At 37.9% G+C, this 16,029-nt stretch overlaps 2 protein-coding genes across 2 annotated transcripts in view; one reads left to right on the top strand and one right to left on the bottom strand.

Annotated features, from left to right (window-relative positions):
• The window catches only part of LOC101530122 (cytochrome P450 7B1), a 181,210-nt gene that overhangs the window by 139,508 nt on the left and 25,673 nt on the right, over window positions 1-16,029 (top strand). The window contains exon 2 of the mRNA XM_058668673.1: window positions 11,836-11,972. Coding sequence (XP_058524656.1) covers window positions 11,836-11,972 — 137 coding nt within the window. The remainder of the gene's footprint in view (window positions 1-11,835; window positions 11,973-16,029) is intronic.
• LOC101528566 (transcription and mRNA export factor ENY2-like) lies at window positions 8,033-8,383 on the bottom strand (the record flags this gene model as incomplete). Its single annotated transcript, XM_036492235.2, has 1 exon — window positions 8,033-8,383. A coding segment is annotated over one exon (285 nt), but the record flags the coding sequence as incomplete, so codon positions are not given.

The raw sequence follows: 16,029 nt of genomic DNA, 5'->3' as shown, positions 1-16,029 counted from the left end.
AGATCCCTCCAATCTAGCTTCCAGACTCAGAACCCTAACCATCAAAAGACAGAGGACAGAACAAGTCAATCAACCACCTCAGCTATATATGTTGGCAGTGAAAAACCGGGCAAACGGAGACTCTATGATGGACTATGTCAATCAGTGGATTCTCCAACGACCTCATCGTGCATGGAGTTGTGAGAGTGGCAGCAATTCATAACTGTTGAACTATCAAAACCACTGGAGCAAGACCGTCGGAGCATGCCCCACATCTGGGACCTGGGGTGGGTGGGAGACTGGGTGGGGCTTCTCCCTTAAAATCTTCTTTTACATCAGATATATTAAGGAAACAATACGGAACTAATTGTTTTGCCCATCTTCCTGTAGTGCTTGAACCTTTTTACCCTAATTATGTCAAGATTGTCAAAATTAATTAATTAATTGATTGATTTTTAAAAAAGAGAAGAAAATCGATGGCAAACTTTCCCATAATGTTTGTTTCTTAAGTCAGGTAGCTATAGAGTTATCCTGACAGGCAGGTTAAGGGGATTTTAGAAGTTTTCACAACATACAAATGATAATTGTTGGAGGACATAAGTTGGCACTGATGATTTGATATTATACAGTACCTGCATGTATTGAAACTTCATATAGCAGCCTGTACATACATATGATTTTATGTATTTTTAAACAATTTTAATAAAGATTTTTATTTATTAAAAAATAATAATAATAAAATACGTAATAAAAAATGTTCCGTATTTTTTTTCTAGGAAAATCCTACATTGATGTGATTTGGCTTGTTATTCAAAGAAGGATTTTTATAAATCACTTGGTTAATCAGGGCATAAGTATGAATCTGGTAATGGAACTGAGTTATAAGTTGCTGTCTACACACATTTAAGCAGATCACAAAATTGCATCGATGAATTGATGTGTAAAGAATTATTTTATATATGACTTGATGAGTAATGCTATATGGTGGGAAGATATAGTCAGCCATATTCATATTAGTTTTGGTCTTACTTCCTACCTGTAATGAAGACATTTGTGGAACAATCAACATTACTTGGTTTTATATCAACACTATATTTAACATTTTGATTAAAAGTGCTTGAACAGTGACTAAATTTGCTGCAAGGAAATTAAAGCAAGTTTTAAGTCAATTGCCATCCAGGAAGAGCTAATATATTTCAAGAATAACGATTTTGTTTACTGTAATGATACTTCATAAAGTTTGTCAAGAAATGAGTTTAAAGGGTATTTATTTTGATAAGAGAATTTGAAATCCATGCGTAGTTTTTCATTCTATTCATCTTAAATATTTATATTAAAAGTGTTATAAGAGCATGTGCAGTGACCTAGCATGTTAATCCTCTGGCTGCCAGAGGGTACTGGTTTGATTTCTGGCTGTTCCACTTATGGTCCAGCTGTCTGCTAATGGCCTGGGAAAGCTGTGGAGGTTGGCACAATGCCTTAGGCCTCTAGACCCACATTGAGAGTCAGAAATTCCTGGCTTCTGGCTTCAGACTGGCCCAGCTCTGCCTTTCTCTCTCTCTCTCTCTCTCTCTCTCTCTCTCTCTCTCTCTCTCTCTCTCTCTCTCTCTTTCTCTCTGATTCTATAACTGAATTTTAAATAAAAATAAATAAATCTTTTTATTAAAAAAATAATTCAGAGCTACAAAGAGAACAAAAGAGACAGAAAGCATTTTCCATCTGCTGGTTTACTACTTGGATGGACACAATAGCCAGAGCTCAGTTCAAAGTCAGAACCCAGTTGCTTCATCCAGGTCTTCATCAGAGGTAGCAGGAAATGACCCAGACACTAGAGTCATCTTCTGCTGCTTTTTCCAAGCCGTTGTAGGGAGCTGCATTGGAACTGGAGCAACAGGGACATCAACCAGCATCCATCTGGGAACATAGTGGATTACCATACTACAGTACAATGCTGGCTGACATAGTATGCATTTTTGTGAAGTCTTTGAAGATTCCTCTTATGCATTGATTTAAAAATATTTTTCACAAAAATAAACTTAAAATGTATTTATTTGAGAGGCAGAAAGAGAGTTCTTTCTCATCCACTGATTCACTCCTCAATTGCCTGCAGTGATCTCAGATTGGGAATCCAAGTCTGGAGTCAGAATCTCAATTCACATCTCCCACGTCAGTGGCAGGAACCCAGCTTCTGCAGCCATCAACTGCCAGCTCCCAGAGAGAGTATTAGTAGGAAGTTGGAATCAGGGAAGTATTTGGAACAAGAACTCCAATACAGGACAATCCAACTAGTAACTTAACCGTTAAGACAAACACTCACACCAATTTATCTTTTAATTCCAGTTTCCATATACTTTTGGAAAATCTGTCATAGTCTTCTCCAGAATGATCTTTTTTTAAATTTATTTATTTTTATTAATTACATTGCATTATGTGATACATTTTTATATGCACTGGGATTCCCCCCACTCCTCCCCAAACCCTCCCCCCACGGTGGATTGCTCCACCTTATTGCATCTCCGTAGTTCAAATTCAGTTGAGATTCTTTCATTGGAGGTATTTACCAAGCATACAGTCCAGCATCTTATTGTCCTGGTAAGTTCAATAGTTTCTTGGTGAGACCATCTCTGGTCTGAAGGTAGGGCCAGCAGAGTATCATCCCAATCAGTTAAAAGCCCCAACATAATATTTACAACCAATTACAACATTATGGCATTAATTGACATGGTATTGATTAACCAATATGTTAACAGTAAAATGCAGGTTCTCAACCACAACCTGTGACTTCTTCATAGACATTTCAATTTTGGTTTATGTTCAACCGTGTTCTATACACCTTAAAATGGCTATAGATTGCCATTCAGCTGTCTCGTGTCTATTTTAGTTTTAGTATTTAGTAGTTTATAGCATTGAAGCATGGTTTCTCTGAACCTGGCTGCTTTCTGGGTAGTCTAACTCTATAACAAGACATATGTCAACAGTTTAGGTGAACAGTTATAGGAGGGGTGTGCAGAGAAATCTTGAATACCCCAGTGAGGAGTGACTAATTTTTGTGTCCTGCCCAGTGAGTTATAGGTGCATCCCCGCTGACCGTTTCCTGTCTGTTTCTAAGCTTTCTTTGTTATTCTCTGTCTGTCTATTCTAGTTTGTTTGTTTGTTTGTTTGTTTGTTTTGAGGGGTTTCTGGAGCGATCCTGATGGTCATTACGAGAGAGGGTGGGGACCCAAAGTTGGAAGCAGGCAAGGACCAGAGAAAGCTCCTCTCCCTAGTCCCGAAGGAAGTTTACTGCTCTTCTGTTTCTGCGGACCACTCAGGGATCCTGGTTGTTGTTCCGATGACCTTGGATCCTGCAAGGCAGGACTTGGGCTTCTTCCATCCCATGTGGTAGATCCAAATGGGGGTGGGTGACCTCAGAGTCTTGGCCTCCGAAGGCACTCCATTTCCCAGTGGTCTCCTTGACAGTAGGGATGTAGTCCTCGGTGCTCGTACTGATAGTCCTTGGTGAGGATCTGGGAGTCTTCAGGGTTGGGATAAAAGCCTCCTCCTGTCCCCCTGCTCCACTCTGGGGTCCCCCCTGCTCTATGTGTATGACCTCCTGTTAAGAGGTTGTTAGGATTGCTCCTGATTCCCCCTGTATGCCTTTGTAGTTTTGCTATTGTCTAATGCTGATATTGTTAGACTTTGCTGAAGATCTAAAATTAACCAAAGAGCAGACAGTGGGATCACTAACATCTAGGAAATGACATTTTTTATCCAGAGATTTTTTTCATTTATTTGTTTTAAGGCAGAGATTGTGTGAACACCAGAAACCAATCACATATCACCAACAGATTTGAAAGATTATAAGCCTGAGCTGGGGGTAGGATGGGAAATGAACATTAAGCACCGGATACAATAGAGATTACTTACCTTAATGAATTGTGTCGTTTTTTTCCAGACATAGTTGGATTAATGCTCATCTTGAAAAGAGATTATGGTAGATCTGATCCCTGTAGTAAACAAATATTAAGAAGATCATCTATGTTCAATATTTGACATTAGAATCCACAATAAACAAGACTTAGCATGTATGAAGGGAGAAATTACCTTAATCCCTAGCTGTACATATGAAATGCCCTAAGATAAGGGCACGTGCTCTGTTGCAGGTTTCATCCTATGAGTAGAACCTTAAAGAGACAATCATGAACTCCATTTGTCATAGTCTGACAGATGTACCCTATCCTCCCTCCCACTATTGTCATAGAAAATTGTTTTTTTCTGCCCCTGTAGTGTGTCAACTGGGTCCTGTTAGGCAGTGGATATTCCCACATGACTCTGTCCACACTTTGTGGTCACAGCATTTGGTGCTCATTGTGTGCTCTTTATTCTAAGAATAGAGTGGCATGAGTCCTGCTTGTCCTTAGAGAAAAGTTGAGGTTTCATCACTCTTCATTTAATGTAAGAACCTGGAGTTCATTTTAGAAATGGTCATTGATTCAGTCATAGTGTACTTTTTGCCATCAACTACTTTTTGGAACGCAGTGTTTTCTGTACGTGATTATCATTTTTAATATTGAAATATCATTTCTTTATCATAAAAAGCAGCATCACAATGAAAACAGCTATCACTTCTTTAGAATTCTTTCTCCAGTGATAACTTCAGTCTAGTCATGCAAAAATATCAGACATCTCAAACTAAGGAACATCCTACAAAAGGGCTTTTAAAAAATGTAAGTTTTTTGTCTGCTTCCTTAGTACAATTTTGATAATTTACCTATATTTGATTTATGTATTATGAGCTTTATCTAGATGATTTATGTTATTATTCTAAATTCTGCAACCCAACAATCTGTTCTTTTACTTCACTGTTCTTGGTTTTTTAATTAGTTCTCAGATTTGAGATGTTGAAGTCAGTAGTCCTCACCACATTCTCGCTCAGGGCTTTTGTAAATTTTGTGCATTTACTTTCACTTTATTTGAAAAGCAGAGAGACAGAGAGAGAGAGAAATATGTAGTCAGACTCAGTGACAAAAACAGCTCTTCACTTGCTGGTTCCACTTTCCAAATGCATGTAGTGGCCAGGGCTGGACTAGGGTAAAAACAGGAGCTGGACTATAGGTGCCTACTGGGGCAGCCAGGGTAGGGATTTTGGGGGCTAGCACTAGTAGGGTAAAACAGGTTGTAGCCAACTAAGGGCTTTTAACATTAGCAGAGCCGTCACCACAAGCCTTCCCAGGCCAGGTTACTGCACCTGCCAGTGTATATGGGAACTGGGATTGAGATGGGCTGGGTAGGGGAAAGTAAAGAACGCATGCCATGTGCCTCGCGAGGCCAGGCCAGTGTACACACATCAATGAGCACAAGAACCACAACTAGGGATGGCTTGGACTTGGGGCTTGATAGGTTGACATGCTAGGGTTCCCTGGTTCAGGCCACAGTTCTCACTGCAGGGAGGGAGCACCTACTATTGGATTTTGACATTGGCAAGCAGCCCGTGCTGTCATGTCCTTCTGACCTCAGACATGTCAGAATCTCAGATCTCAAGAACTAAAGCCTATGGGTGTATGATCTGGCCTCAACACACGGGTTCCATGATTGGGCCACCTCCACTGCTGATTCATGTGCAATGAAATCAACAACCTCTCAAAATAATGATGACAATATGGGGGACTCAACCATCAGTGCTAGTTAGAAATTCTCCAACTTGTGAAAGGGATTCATTTTATAAGAGATTTCGGAAATTGGGTGGGCAAGCATTAGCCCCTACTCTGCAGAAAGTAACTACAAAAGATGTGGTGAATCTGCATCCTTAAGCAACTGTTAAGATCAAGGGTCAGAAATCTCTGAGGAAGAAATGAAATGAAACAGCTACGGAGCTAGCTTAAAGTCATGAGTTGGAAACCATACATCTCTTGCTGTATGTAAATTTTTCCCTCCCAACTTTCTCATCCATGACCATGGCCCACATGTGTCCTTTATTTCCACAGGAGCTGGGACCCCCAGTTTGTTTTCCATGTTGGTGTCAGGAATCCAACACATTAGCAGAAAAGTTGTCATCAGGTGTGGAGCCAAGACTCAAATTATGCGCCTCAATGTGGGGTGTCCCAAGCAGCCTCTTAACCACTGTGTCAAATGCCCAAACAATGGTCAAGTTTTTGTCAAGCTTAGATACACTAGATCAGTTTGCTGTTATTTCCAACCTAACTAACTTGGATTTTGAGACTGTGTTGAAACTATAGGTCAAATTAAGAACTGGTACTAGAATAGCTTATTCCATTCCATAGAATGCTTTTCCATTTATTCAGAGTTTTTCTGTACTTCTATCAGAGTTTTACAGATTTTCTCATATAAATATCTTTATGTAGTTTGTTAGATTTAAACATGAACATTAGTAGAACATTGTATGTTAAATGTACTTAATATTTCATGTTTTATGCTAATATGCTCCCAATTTCGAAGTCCTAATTTTTCATTGTTAATATACAAAAGTATTTGACTTTCTATTTAACACTGTAACCTACAAACTTACTTTAATAAATTATTAGTTCCAAGAATTTTTTGTTATTGATTCTTCAAGATGTTCTATTTAGGCAGTCATGTCAATCTGTGGACAAAGACAGTTTTATTTTTTTCCTAATATGTATGTCTTTTCAGTCTTTTCTTATTTTACTCCATTAGCCAAGATTTCTAGTATAATGTTTAGTAGGAGTGATAATATGGGCATTCCTTTTTCCTGATCTTAGTGAGAACATCCACATTGTAACTATCATGCATACTGTTAGCTATAGGGATTTTTTGTAAAGTTGAGGAACTTCCTTTCCATGTTTTCAAAATGTATATTGTATTTAAAAGGTAGGACTGTAGAGGAGGAAAGAGAGAGATCATCCAAGCTGATTCACTCCTCTAATGATTGCAATGGTCAAGGCTGGATTAGGTCGCAGCCAGGATCCTGGAACTTCATCCTGATCTCTCACATGTGTGGCAGGGATCTGGGTAACTGGATGACCCTCTGTGGCTGTTCCAGGACTAGTAGCAGGGAGCTAGACTCAGGTGGAGAATAGGTACTGGGCTAGGTACTGTGCTCATATGGAACACTGACATTGCTTAATCCACTGTGTCACAATCCTGGCCTGGCCATCCCACTCTATTTCTACTTTCCTTGTGGTTTTATCAGATATGGCTCTTGGAGTTTAATTAGACTCTTAAGTTTCTTTGATCTATTATTTTATTGTAGCAATCACACTTAGCATTGGCTTTTTAAGTATATGGTATGTTATTGTTGACTACAGGTACAAGATGGCAGAGCAGGTCTCTGAGCACCTGGCAGTACGATTCCATTTTTTAATTATATCAATTTGACTAGTTTAAATATTTCACAAAGTGGAATCAGGTAATGTTTGTCTTTATGTAAGTGGCTTATCTCATTTGGTGTAATATTTTTCTGGTTCATTCATGCTGTTGAAGATTATAGATTTCCTTCTTTAAAAATGAATTGTATTCTACTCTGTGTGTGTGCCACATATAGATTGTTTCCACATTTCTGATTACTGAGAATAGCCCTGCAAGGAATCTAATTAAAAGTATTATAATCAGATATTATAATACCCATCATTTGTATAGCTTCTAAAATTTTAAACACACACACACTCATACATCCTCATTAATTAGGAAAAATAGAAATTGCTAAGGGATTGCTGCAAATAATGCAAAAATATATCTAGAGACTTTGAGTTGATATGTATATTTTTTTACTCTTCCTAAACTGATGTGTATGTATAAGGGTCAATAACCATTTACTTAATGTACAAAAGTAATCAAGACACTTATCCTAGAATGATTACAGGAAATGTGGTAAAGGTTATGTTAGAAAGCACTGGGTTGTAAATGTCAGGGGAACAATGTGCATTCGCCCAATATTTTACCTGTTTATTTAACTACAAATGTAAACTAGAATCTAGAATGAGAAACCCAGCATTTTGTAAGTCCATTTCTTTAAATTTCAGTGTTCTTTTTAGGTAAGGGGATAAATCTTTTTTTTTAACCATCATACAAAAAAAGAGATTTTATTTTAGGAAAATGACCGCTAATTTATGGCAAATTTCACTTTCAGAAATAAAATCACAGAACACAATCTAATTCAATCTTAAAGGCTGGCATGCTGAGCAAGGAATGTTCTTATTCTCTGTAGAAGCTCCTTCTTTACACTGTCAGGTACCAGGTCTCTGCCTTTTGGAGTAATTTCAGTCACCAAGTCATCAACAGTAACCTGTTCTAGTCCTTTTTCTTTAATTACCTCTTTACAGGGAGCCTTCAGCTGATCCTTCCAGGCACATGCAGTTAATTTAGCTCGCAGGAACTCTTTGAGGCGTTCTCGTTTTCCAGTTTCTATCAACTTTTGGTTGATCGCTGCTTTCATCTGCGCATCTTTGTTAATTTACTAACCACCATCACCGCGGGCAACAAGGACGAAATGACCCTTGCGTTGGCAACCATTACCTACTACACTCTTGGGCTGCCCAGACTTAAGGGGATAAAGTCTTAAACACCTTTTATAGTCTATAACCGTTTTATGTATGTTGACTGTTCTCCAATATTTGCTTCCGGATTAAGTTGGACTGTGCCAACATTTTACACAGACTTTAAATGTATCCTGCCACTGGTGTAGAAGAAATTACAACTCTTGATGCAATAGTGTATCCATAGAACTTGAATTTGGTTATTCAGAGCATGTGTATTTCTTGCTCTAATTTTAATAATGTATTAGGTGTATCTTGGTAGTTCCCTTAGTATTAATGAACAGACTGGAGGGAGATTGTCCCTTTAATAGTAGTGAAAAGATCTGAAGGCGTGCATAGTGTTTAATCTAGATTAAGTGGGGGATTACAACTACAGATTTTTAAAGATTCATAATTACATTCACACTCCTCTGTTTCATGTTTTGGAGCTTGATCACCCCCAATAAATATTAAGCATAGTGGATTTTTTTTGTTTTCAAAATCAAAGGGCACGAGAGAAGCAGCAGCATTTGCACTGGTCCATGTGTCAACGACATTTCTGCATCATTTTTTGTGATGTCTTTCTTCCCTAAATGCTTTTTACAAATATACTGATGGAAACAGATTTCTGTTATCTGTCTTCAGTGGGTCATAAATCAAAGTAGGACTCTATTTTTTCTTGAAAATATTCACAGTTTTGACATGGCTTTAAGCTTATCGCTGCCAAAATAAACACAGCTGTAAAAAATGGTGATCTTCTGATCGTTGTAATAATAAAATAGCTTCCTAATGTCTCCCTGATTCTGGACATTAAGTTAATATTCCCCTAGATTTTTGAGTCCCATTCATTACTGCCCCTCCCACCCCCGTGAAAACTCCATGAAGAATACAGCTTTTGACCGAATGACAGAGCATAGAGGATGAAATTAGTTGCATTAAATTAGAATATGACAAAAAGCCTTTCTAAATCTTTGTCACAATGCAACATTCAAGCATTAAAGCAGAGTGAAAGTAGACTATGGAAGAGAGCTAAAATGCAAAAAAAAAAAAAAAATTGTGAACGAGATCACATGCATGATTTAAAAAGGTCATTGATAAGAAATGAGTGAGCTAAAGCAGTTTATTACTTGAAAACCCTGCTCTGCAACCCCATGTGCAGAATATTCTTATTTGATCTTGGGTGTAACATGAACTGGTATACTGTCTTTTTATATTTCTCAAAAACGCAAATCTCCCCTTACTTAAATGTTACATTAAAAAAGAAAGAAAGCAGTATGAAGAATAAGATCTATGTTTCTGTGCAGCTTTTCATTTCTAAGTATTTTTTTTAGAAAGAAGCATAAATTTTGTAAACTAACTTTAAGGAAAATCATCTTTGGGAAGAAAAAGGAAAATTACTCCTTCTGTGACAAGTCAATTCATTCTTAATCTTTAATCCTGAAAAAAATCTGATCTTCACTTTTTACATGTAGTTCTCCCATGCTGGGTTGTAGGAAAAGAAAAGCCTCTGATAAAGTTAATCTAACATGGAAGCGCATGCTGCTATGATCATAATCTTGATTTTTGATCAGATCTGAGCTAGTAATGTCTTGTGATTAATCAAAATGTACTGCACTGCCTTTAGTATAAGTCATGTTCACAGATGGACCAGAGAATCAGGGTTCTTTTAAGTATTTGTTTTAATCCCTTCCAGGATAAAAATGGCTTTGGTTTTTCGTTTTGTTTGTTGTGTTGGGTTGAGAAAGGCAGGTAAACTTTGACTCAGATTGGAATTTGTCAATAAATGGGAAGAAATATAAGGGCAATTTTGCCAAGATTATAGATTTGTTTAAAAAAAAAAAGAGCAAACTTGTTTAATTGATAGTACTGTAAAAGAGGCATCACGCATCTTAAAAGTTGTGAAATTGTTATTAACATGTAGCAAAGCATCCTATTCATTTATAATGTTTAATAAAAATACTTCAAAAATGAATATATTTAAGTATATATCTCCTGGAAATAACATGGAGATTTTCATTGTCCTCCATAACATAAGAGATTTTTAAAGATTATTAACTGTCCCTCTTGGATTATGCAGTTCCAGCCTAACAGACATCTGATAACAAAGAGCTTTACTCTGGCAGCCACACATCTAACACCCAGCACACAGCAGGAGCTCTCAGATTCTCACACAGTAGTTTACGGAAGGTGCTTGTCATTTGGGATGTGCAGGGTGGTAAGCTTTATTGAAGGGGGTTTTAACATCTTTGAGAGGTGACTGAAATGTTCCTAAGGGCACAGATACAGGTATGGGGCTCCAGGGCTTGCATCCTTATACACATCTTGCCCTTGAGTCATTCCATGGCTTTAGAGAAATTTCTTTTTTACTTTCAGGTTTTGAGATTCCCTTACATGCAAACTGGAGATTGCAATGAAGTCCCAATAATGTCATCCAAGTCTAAACTTTGCAATCAGTCAATTCAGAGAAAATTTGTAAAATAAACCCTTTAATATACGCTGTACATTGTGAAGAACACAGCTCCATTTACTGCACTTAGTACACTTAAGTGATGTTTAAGAACTTCACATGCTATAATACATCACCCCCCCAAACCTTTAATATATAAAAATATAATTGAGGATAGCTAAAAATATAATTGAGGGTATCTTGAGTTTAATTTAAAAATTGACTTATATTCTTGTTTTGTGGAAAAACCTAAATGCCTTCACATAGTTGTTCTTAAAATGAAGTAGGGTTAGTTTGATTGACTCAATGCATATAAAACCATAGTGTTAATACAAAGTAGTAACAAAAATGGTTTTATTTACCTAATTTGCAACAAAGTTACTTAACTAAAACTTGAATTAGGTTTGGCTGATAGCAAACCACCAAGTGTATAATAGACAATCACAAGCGTTAGCCAAACTAAGTTTGGGTCTTGTTGACTCAATTTGTCAGGCAACATTTATAACATGATTATGAAAAACAAAAAAAGAAATCCAGGCAGTTGATCATTTGTTTTTACCAGCATTACACTAAGTTGACAATTTGCTAGACTGTATTACATGAAAGTTGATTAAGCTTCCTTGAGTTCCCCTTAGTCACAGACCTACAGGTCTATAAGTGCCTATTGATGAGGGTGAAAATCGAACATGCTGTGAATGAAACAGGTTGTGACTGCACTGTCAAGTAGCCATTTGGGCCTTGCAAGACATGATTTCTCAAAAAAAAAGTTGCTTAGCAAAACTTATGAATTAAACTAAGAGCTATACATATTGGAGCATCTAAGAAAACACATGGAAGAATCTGCAATTCATGCCAATCATTTCTAGATTAGGTAAATAAGTATTACATGCATTGAAATAGTAGTCATTTGATTTTTCTTTTATCTTCATTTTCTTGTAGGAGACCTGGTGAACCTCCATTGATAAAAGGCTGGATTCCCTATCTTGGAGTGATATTGAATATCCGAAAAGATCCCTTAGGCTTCCTGAGAAGTCTTCAAAAGCAACATGGTGACGTTTTCACTATTCTACTTGGGGGTAAGAAGATCTTATTATTTTTAAGATGTATCTTTATTTGAAAGGTAGATATTACAGAGAGAAAGAAGGAGAGATGGAGAGAAGTTCTTCCATCCACTGGTTCACTCTCCAAATGGCCGCAGCAGCCACACTGAGCTGGTCCTAAGCTGGGAGTTAGGAGCCTCTTAGAGGTCTCCCACATGGATTCAAGGGTGCAAGATCACCCATAGGGGATGCCAGAGCCACAGGGTGGAAGATTAGCCTGCTGTGCTGTGGGGTGGATTCCAGAAGCACTTCCATAAGCATCAAATGTATGGTATAATCTTTGACCTGTTCTGAAATGCCCTCATAGTTTTCTCCTGGCAAAATGAAGAATGTCTATAGCATAGTACCTTACTTTTAGAACCAATGCAAAAGAAAGCATGAGTTTTGAGTACAGTAATGCTTGCATTAAAAAGACTAATTATCCAGGATGAGTTTGGCCTAGCAGTTAAGACACCTGCATCCTATATTGGAGTGCTTGGGTTTGAAGCCAAGCCCTGCTCCGGACTAAAGCTTTCTACTAATGCAGGCCATGGCAAGCAAATGGATGGCTTAATTGGTTGAGTCCTCATCACAAACAAGCAAGACCTAGATTCAATTCCTGGTTCTCAGTTTTGGCCCCTAATCCAGGCCACCATGAGTATTTTGCAAGTGTTCACCAGATGGGAATGCTGGCTCCTTTTCTCTCCCTCCTTTTCTCCTGCCACTAGAGTAAATAAATGAATAAAGAAATGAAAGAATACAAAAACCTCTTGGTGATACCTACAGAACCTCACACTCCTACTAACTCCTGTCATTCTGATTTGATTTGATTTGATTTGGTTCCATTTTAAGAGAATTAAAGAAAAAGAAAAAAACACTAGAATTCTCTTTACTTTGTACAATGCTTTCAAGCTTTCAAAAAATTTGGTGGATAGCTCAGAGAGTTCCCATATACCCGTTTCTTCTATTTCAAGACTTAATATGCTGTAGTAGTGTGGTACATTCATTATAACAAATGAGCCAATATTAATATGTTCTTACAAGTCCCTGAAATAATAGGGTCTGCTGTTTGAATTGTGTAGATTTTAGGGTTTTGATAAATTCATAGCAGCAATATCAATCATTACTGTATCATACAAAGTAGTTTTGTTACACTAAAAGTGCATCATGTTCCACATATTCATTCCAGTTGTCCCATCTTGGGATTCCTAAAAACCATTGATCTAGAATACATTTTTCATGTCAAAATGTTCATGAGATTTCAAATTTCAATAAAATGGTTGCCAAAACAAACAGCAAGATTACTGTTCCCTGTAAACATCAGAATGTTTGATGGAGAAGCAGGAACGTTTTAGCTCTTGTTTCTTATTTCTTTGTGATTCTTTTCTTTAAGGAGGGAGGCAGGAGAGGCGAAAGGGAAAGAGGGAGGAAGAAGCAGCACTCACACCTTCTGGCTCCCTGCCCACGTGCCTGCAGTGGCCAGTGGATGGGTTGAATTCAGGCTAGATGGCCCAAGATGACCTTCCTGCATGCCTGCTTAGGCTTCCTTCCCAGGGTCCTTTTTCCTAAAGAAATTTTCCCCACATGGGCAGTTAGTGATTCAACAAGGAGCAATGGAAAACCTGCAAGATCTCTTGAGTCCTGGTCTCAGAGACTGCGAAAGCCTCGTTTCCACTAGACTCTACCAGATTAAATCCTGGGACAGTCCGGGTTCAAGAGCAGGTGTACTTGTGCTTCACAATTGCCCTCACCACCTTTTCTCCAATCTCAAAGACTACTTAAGGTAACCCAACGACTCTTTGTTCTTAACCTGCTCTGACCATGGGAAGTATCTGCATCATGATTCATTCCTTTCATACAAATATGAGAGAACTTAAAAAAAGTTCATGGGAAAATAGAATTAAATATTTCTAATTTGATGCAAAAACAATTTTGAAAGCCCTGAATAGTAAAGGCTGGCATTATGGCACTTTTCCAGAGATTATGAAAATAAAATTTTGAGCCATAAAATAAACCATACTTTCTCAGAAAAAAGCTTTGTTTTATTTTTATTGGAAAGTCAGATATACAGAGAGGAGGAGAGACAGACAGGAAGACCTTCCATCCATTGATTCATTCCCTAAGCGGCCGCAACGGCTGGTGCTGAGCCAATCCGAAGCCAGGGGCCTGGAGCTTCTTCCGGGTCTCCCACGTGGGTGCAGGGTCCCAAGGTTTTGGGTCATCCTTGACTGCTTTTCCAGGCCACAAGCAGGGAGCTGGATGGGAAGTAGGGCTGTTGGGATTAGAACTGGCGCCCATATGGGATCCCTCCCAGCACACACAAGGTGAGGACTTTAGCCACTAGGCTACCGCACAGGGCCCTTAAATTATATTTTTTCCGTTAACTCTTAAAGTACCTTCCTATTTTTAACTTTTCCTTTCTTGAGTCATTCCCCTTAGGTTATGACCATGGTTAAGTTTCTGCTTTATTCTTCTAGTCACTCTTCCCTCTCTCTCTTTTTTTCTTTTTTGCATCTAGAGTTTTCAAGAGAATAGCCCAGAGTGCCTGACTGTGTGGCTCATCTGTGGCACTCTCACTCCAGCTTGCTGACAAGTTCACAGATCCACATGACTAGACCTGTTCACCTGCTTTCACCATGATCATCTCTCATTTCTTTCTGAATTATGGAAAACAGTGTTGACTCTCCTGACTGTAACATTTTTTTTTGTTCTTTCATGGACTGCATCATCTTCAAGTGCACCTGTTCCTTAAATCCAATCCTCTATATCTTTCTCTAATAATTCTGGGACTATTTTGTTCTGTTCCTAAAGAGCAGTGACTTGATTTAAGGGCAATAGTTTTAATGTAGAATGAGGGGTGGGTGGAATGAACCAACTGGATTATATAACTGAATGCTTTTGTAAACAGGCAGTAGTTTTTATTACATCGTACTCACTTTCCTGGCAGCTGGAAAAACCTCTTCCACTAACAATATAATATATGCACTCTGGTATCAGGAAGAGTGAATGAGGAAAAGCATGCATCTTAGTAACAGAAGAGCACTTGTTATTGTTCGGCAACCTCTCCAAGACCCAGTCTCCACCTACATTTGCAACTCAAGCTCTTCTTACAATTTGCTTGTGTACAATGCACCATTACCATACTTTATTATCAAAATTTCTTCCCCTTCTGTGCCTCTGTGTTTTCTCTTGTGTTTCCTGCTGCCAGATTCCATTCTTCCCTGAATGGCATGAACTTATTTTTTGAGACCGCACATGACTTCCCAAATGCCCTTGCTAGCCATTTCCTCCTTCAGTTGGTGCCTCTTCTCCAGGGTCCAATTACTCCCAGTATCACTTCTGTCAGAGCATTTAGTACATTGTAAATTTATTGCTAATTCACTTGTCTGTCTCCCTTCATTATTCTGTTAGCTCCTCCATTACCAACATTTGGTTCAGAGCTTAGCACTGATTAATTCACAATAAATATTTGATGGGAAATTCCTAACACCTCAGAGGTTATGAATTATTATAATACAAATAAAGACCATGGCTGATGCTTCTTTTCTAACTGAACTTCCGGCTGCGTAATACAAACCTGCATTCTCAACTTTTGTTACCTTAAAATCTAAATTTGGGTTTCTAATAAGTAAACACATCAAATGATCAAATGGTTCATTTTCTTTTTGCTTTTTTGTTTTTAATATAGTGTATCAAAAATAAGCTAAGTGGATTAATTATAAACTTGTGTTATATCCAAATAAGGTTATTCGTTTTTTAAAAAAATGTATTTCTACCAATAGTTGATATTTTCATCTAAGACATGAAGAAGCTTGCTGTATTTCTAATGTGAAATAATTTGACCGTGGTTATACTGAACTGCATGGTACACAACTACCATTAAAAATGACTACTCCCACTTCCCTTGCACTTCTAACTAGAGGTTGAATAAGTTTTTATCCAGAAATGCAGTTAACATATATGGTTTTTTGGATCAGTTTTCAAATTAGCTCATTTGGAAAATGTGAAGAACAAAGTCTTCCACTATTGTCCCACAATGTGATTTCAGTGGGTG

Source organism: Ochotona princeps, chromosome 9 (assembly GCF_030435755.1).
Source record: "Ochotona princeps isolate mOchPri1 chromosome 9, mOchPri1.hap1, whole genome shotgun sequence".
Taxonomy (NCBI): Eukaryota; Metazoa; Chordata; class Mammalia; order Lagomorpha; family Ochotonidae; genus Ochotona; species Ochotona princeps.
This window is presented reverse-complemented; position numbering and strand designations above follow the sequence as displayed.